Source organism: Xyrauchen texanus, chromosome 9 (genome assembly GCF_025860055.1).
Source record: "Xyrauchen texanus isolate HMW12.3.18 chromosome 9, RBS_HiC_50CHRs, whole genome shotgun sequence".
Taxonomy (NCBI): Eukaryota; Metazoa; Chordata; class Actinopteri; order Cypriniformes; family Catostomidae; genus Xyrauchen; species Xyrauchen texanus.
In genome coordinates this window covers 40,468,277-40,474,371 of record NC_068284.1, presented here as the reverse complement: position 1 = coordinate 40,474,371, position 6,095 = coordinate 40,468,277, and the positions used below count along the sequence as shown (strand labels likewise).

Sequence of the window (6,095 nt, the reverse complement as noted above, 5' to 3'; positions counted from 1 at the left end):
ATGTGTGGGCTTGTTTACATTTTAATTTTTGAAATTTGGAGTTTGAATTAACGTGCATTGTTTTGGCCTATTTGGATATTCCCTTAATATAATTCAATGGGATTTTTCAGATTTTGAAACAACCCTAAACAAAGTTTCCAAGCCAACATAATAAACACTGATTTTACTTTCCAGTTGGAATTTGTTTAGTATAACAAGGAGAGGCAAAAGTTCTACTGTGACCATGTTTCTCAAATTTGGCCACCAGAGTATCATGCATTACTGTGGAAATTATGAAAAGCATGACAATTTTACTGCACATCAAATATTTCAGGCTAACAAGCAGTATATTAAGATTTTCACCCAATTAATCAAGGGTGAAGGAACTAAAAGACTTTAATCAACCAGTGCTCAAATGTATGCACAGATGAACAGAGCTGTGGTAGAGAAGGACTTGGAGTTTTTATTTCACAAAACAGCAGCAGACATTTCCCATGAGCCTTTACTGTGATAGTCCCTTAAGTATGATTTAATAAAGGATACAGAAACAACATTTCACAACTGTATTTGACTTTAGTGAGAGCTGTTTTGTCACCATAACTATTTAGAATATGACAACAACATTTTGTTTTTGTTTGGCTTTGATTTAAAACCTATTTGTAACAGTAAAACTAATTAGGATTAAATAATAAAATCTACATCATTACAAAATATACAACACAGACAACCAAAAACAAAGTGCAATTCAAAATAAGAAAGGAATATAAGAAACAAAAAGTGCAAGATCATAGTGTCAAATGCCAAATATTTCACACAATAATTTGTGTATGTTTAACTGAATTTGCATAAATGCCCAAAAACATTTAATTTAATTTGTTTTCAGCACTATGTATATGTAACGGGACCTCAAGAGGTGCACTAGCGACTGACGCTAGAGGCTGTAGCCTCCTTGTAAGCGCACCCGCCTCCCACGCCGGTTCGAGTCCCGTTCGGAACGGGGCAATCAGGACCGGTTACAATGGTGCCGTGACCCGGATGGGAGTGAGGTTTAGGGGGGTGAGTGTGACGGGAGCCAGCTGGTAGATAGCTGTGCAGTGTGTAAACCTCACTCTCCTGACCTCAAGAGGTGCACTAGCGACTGACTCTAGAGGCTGTAGCCTTTAGCCTCCTTGTTAGCGCACCCGCCTCCCACGACGGAGATGCCGGTTCGAGTCCCTTTTGGAGCGGGACGATCAGGGCCGGTTACATATAGACTGAAGTCTTTATAGGATACTGTAATGAGGAAGAGGAAGCGGCCTGTCCGTGAGGATGCACGCTCGGCTTCAAATTGTACTAGTCGGCTAAAGACAAGCTGGAGGCGCCAGTTTGTGAGAGAGAGACACACATGCGCACGCTTATGTCATTAAAGTTATGTTGACTGTTCAGCCGGTTCCCGCCTCCTCCTTGCCCAGCTTGTGATCCCCGTTACACATACATATTAAAATACTTTGATCCATGCCATCAATTTAAGAGGCACTCACAAAGGCTGCTAACCCTTTTAAGCAAAAACAGTGAGATTCAAACATAAACCACTTAAAATAACAGACTTAATTGACAGCATTTACAAAGGCAGTTTACATGGGCTTTGCTTTTGATATTTGCACAGCAAGCAGCTGAAGTTTGATACAGTATTTGCAGGAGTTTGTATAATTGTCATATTTCAGCCAAGCACAAACTTTGGACACCTACCACTCAAACGCGCTCCATTCATAATGTTTGCATTGAGCGGGCATGTTATGCATTAGAAATTAATAACTTAAATAATAAATAATGTAGGACACTAAACATTACCATTTATTTCCAGAGGCTGTATTTAATCAGCAAGGTATGGATGCGCTTTGATGTGGATATGAATGCAGGGTGGACAAAGAGGCATTTTAAAATCCAAAGAAGGCCACAGTAGCACATGAAACCACTGCGTCTGTGTTTAACCAAGCGTTAGAGGTTAATGGAAGTACATGAATAGCAAAGGACACTATAGAATCAGATCCCATTATGGATCAGCGCCATTATAAATATCAGACATAGACACATGTACACACACAGACTCACACAAGTGGCACTGGCAATCAGATCCGATAATATGTACATTAATAGGGTTTACATTGAAGATCTCATCCATACATTGTGAAACAGAACACAAAATAAATCCATACTCACAAACCTATGTTTACACAGTGCCAAAAACATATGTACACTTTCACATTTCCATTCCTTCAGACTTCTTGCAGTGTATGTGAGCGTGTTGTCTCCCTCTAGAGTCGGTGCTTGTTCTACGTGGCCTGGGTCCAGAGTGTGACAGTGCGGTCAGCGGAGGAGGACAGAAAGGAGAGGTCGTGTGTGTGCCACCTGCACTGGATCACCTTATCAGCATGCTCTCCCACTACTGTCAATGGCAGCTGCTTAGTCAGGTCCCCTGCAATGCAAACACATAAATATTTACCAAGCTTAAAGCTGAAGTGTTTCATTTCTATCGCCACCTAATGGAATTATAAAAAAAAAAAACATTGTTTTCAAGCAGCTTTCTGAATACACTCTTCGTCTGCCTTAGATTTAACTAACAAATAGTCCCGATCTCAGTCCTGGATCACACAAACAAAAACAAACAAATGGGGCATTACTGAAAGAGCCAGCGATTATGCATTTTGGAGACATCTACCAACGAATGGTTTACAACTAGCCCTGCATATTAAGGTGAGATAGGAGAAAGTATCTGAACATCAATAATATTACACAAATTAGATTTGGAGTGGTGGTGGCATAGTGGACTAAAGCACATAACTGGTAATCAGAAGGTCGCTGATTCGATCCCCACAGCCACCACCATTGTGTCCTTGAGCAAGACACTTAATCCAAGTTGCTCCGGGAGGATTGTCCCTGTAATAAGTGCACTGTAAGTCGCTTTGGATAAAAGCGTCTGCCAAATGCATAAATGTAAATGTAGATTTAACGATGTCAAAATATATATTCATATGGCAATAGCCTACAATTTGCTTTCTATGCATTGCTTCTGGCACACTTAAAAGTATGTGGGAAAAAATAGGAAAATTATGCATTATTTAAATATATATATATATATATATATATATATATATATATATATATATATATATATATATATATATATAAAGTACTCTTTGACAGTTGATGCTAACTCATGAAGTAGACTCATGAAGAGACACATTTTTTAACAAGCATGCCCTTAAGTGCTTCCATATTCTATCGTACAGTATTAGGTTCAAACTCTGTCACTTTTCTTCCTTTGTAAAGACACTTTAATCATTAAAGAAAAGTACATAGCACATAGACTATTTAGCCCAAAACAGAGCATTTGAATTAAAATTAGTGCTATCAACTGATATATATATTTTCTTTTAATCGTAGTTAATTGCCAAATGTTTCGTAGTTAATCGTGATTAATCACAGATTTTGAAAGTGCTGAAATACTTATTTTCCTGTCAAACATGTAACAATATAATGCTTTCTTAACATTTTCCAAACAAAGCCTTCCACAGTATAAAGATAGAAATGCTCTAAAATAGCACCAATTCAAGTAACATTAAACGTTTCCCAAAGTCTAAGTGGGAGTTTGCCTAATTGAAAGAACTAGTCACCCCATAGGCTGTATACTCCACAAAATTAATTAGCCAGCAGACTGTGGCTATTCTCTTTGCTTCAGCAATCGTAAAGCCACATTCCCTATTTGCGTCAGGGCGCCAGCGTCAAGCGGCGCTTTGAAATCTACATGAAAAGCGCGGGCAGACAAAAATGTCTCATTCTGCATTTTGGTGAAAGTTAAGACTTGGCGTGCGTCTATCGTAAATAAAATGTGACTTATTTAGGCTGAAAAATACTTGATTTTTGTCACGTTCCATCTAGTCTTGTTTTACACAACAAATATAGATTAGAGCTCCTTTCCCCATCACTGCACACTGCAAAGGTTCCACCCTTCCAACCAGTGTTTATGCTGATTTATGCTAATTGTGTATTAATTGTAAATGCGCTAATCGCGATTAAGAAAAATGTATGCATTAAACCTTTTTAATTAAATCACATGCATCACACATTAATTTTGACAGCTCTAATTAAAATGAATTGGGAGAAATTTGAACACCCAATATGGTGAGTGTAGAAAAGTTACACGAGTAGTTAACTCAAATTGTGTTTTTTTATCTGAGCTAAAGCAGCACAATTTATGATACTAATGTTTTCAAATTTTACTGCTGATTTGATTGAAATCTTCACCAACCGTTTTCCCCATTCAAGTAGATAGGAGCTTGACTTTTATACTACTCAACTGACTTGCCTTGAATTTTTTTAATAATGAAACAAATTTTGTTATTTTTTGCACCATAATATGCGGAGGTTTCAGCTCCTGTAATGCAAAATATTCTGCTTTAATAAAAATGTATGTAATTTTTATCAGTTTAAAATAAGTATCTCTTGTTTAGATTATTTTGGTATCTAATACAAACCCATTTATATATATTTTTAGTGTGGCTTCAGTGTCATAATCCGTTTTGGGGACCACTGTGTATGTACCCCACAACTTTTTGTATTGATGTTCTTTGTGGGTGTTCAAGCTTTCATTAAGGAAGTCAGAGGCCAGATTGTGATTCACTTAATGGGGAGCTGAGAAATCACCTTGCAGGTCAGTGATGATGACCTTGTTGTCGTAAGATCCTGTGAGCAGGTAATGGGCTCCGGGAGAGAAACGCACAGATCGGACATCACTGGAGTGCGGTTGGTACGTCTGAACCATGCGTCCACCTCTGATGTCATACAGCATACAGGAGCTGTCCTCCTGCCCTGCTGCCAACAGACGCCCGCTTGGGTCCACTGCCACTGATGCAACGGGGCTGCCTGTGGCATCACACACACACACACACACACACACACACACACACACACACACACACACACACACACACACACACACACAATATACACAACATGAGCAAATATTCACAGAGACTTACTTTACAATTTTACAGCACCGCTGACCAAAACTAATTACACTGACGGTAAATGTAGTGAGAACATATATGTTGCATGTTGAATTAATGCTGAAACCTAAAGAAAAATTCTAACTTTCTGAATGGGGCAGAAAGGAGAAAATATTGTGAAACATTAGGTGTTGAGCAGCAAGTGAACATTGAAATATTAATATATAAAAAAAGGAATGCGCATTAACCAATTAGCACATGTTTGGAATAAAAACAACTGTTTGGCAATTTGGCACTTAACACATGTCAAATGATATAACTTAAGTTTGCACATTAGTATGTGATGGCCACACAATGTTCTTAGTGATCCAACTCATATTTAAAGTTTCCCTGCACTTTTTTTTTTTTTTGGAACATGTTGGCTGGTTTGTTGCTGGTCCATTTGACAAAAAGGGTCTACCATGTCAGTCTCTGCACCACCGGCTAATCGAGACCAGTTGATCAAGAATCTAATCCAGTGTAATCCACCTAACAATCAGCTTGGACCAGTAAGAAACCATGTAAAATCAGAAGTGGTTTATGGCTGGATTTTTCAGGCGGAAAGTGCTTAAAGAATAATATGATGGCAGTGAAGGATGTGCAGCCCACCTGAGCCTTGGAAGGCCGTCCCCACCACTCTCACACAGCTGGGCACCCGCAGGTCCCAGAAACGCACAGTCTTGTCCTGAGAGCCAGACGCTATCATCCAACCCCCCCATGTGTACAGAGACAGGATATGACCTGGATAAAAGTCACACACACACAAAAAAAACTATTTATGACCATGTGTGTGTTGGAATACATCGGAGCCCCTTAGGTGAGAATTCCTTTTCTGAAATAGTTTTGTCCTCGCAATAAGTTTTGCATTCCTCCCAATACGTTTTGCGTTCCCTCGAAATAAGTTTTGCATTCCCTCCCAATACGTTTTGCTTTCCCTCGCAATAAGTTTTGCATTCCCTCCCAATAAGTTTTGCGTTCCCTTGCAATAAGTTTGCGTCCGCTTGCAATACATTTTGCATTCCCTCCCAATAAGTATTGCGTTGCCTTGCAATGTTTGCGTTCCCTCCCAATAAGTTTTGCGTTCCCTTGCAA

At 39.0% G+C, this 6,095-nt stretch overlaps 1 protein-coding gene across 1 annotated transcript in view; it reads right to left on the bottom strand.

The window, feature by feature from the left end:
* Positions 1-426: 426 nt before the first annotated feature.
* Positions 427-6,095, bottom strand: part of LOC127649040 (WD repeat-containing protein 47-like) — a 31,554-nt gene continuing 25,885 nt past the window's right edge. The window contains exons 13-15 of the mRNA XM_052133926.1: positions 5,613-5,744; positions 4,663-4,881; positions 427-2,434 (exon numbers count right to left, since the gene is read on the bottom strand). Coding sequence (XP_051989886.1) covers positions 2,292-2,434; positions 4,663-4,881; positions 5,613-5,744 — 494 coding nt within the window. The 3' untranslated portion in view covers positions 427-2,291. The remainder of the gene's footprint in view (positions 2,435-4,662; positions 4,882-5,612; positions 5,745-6,095) is intronic.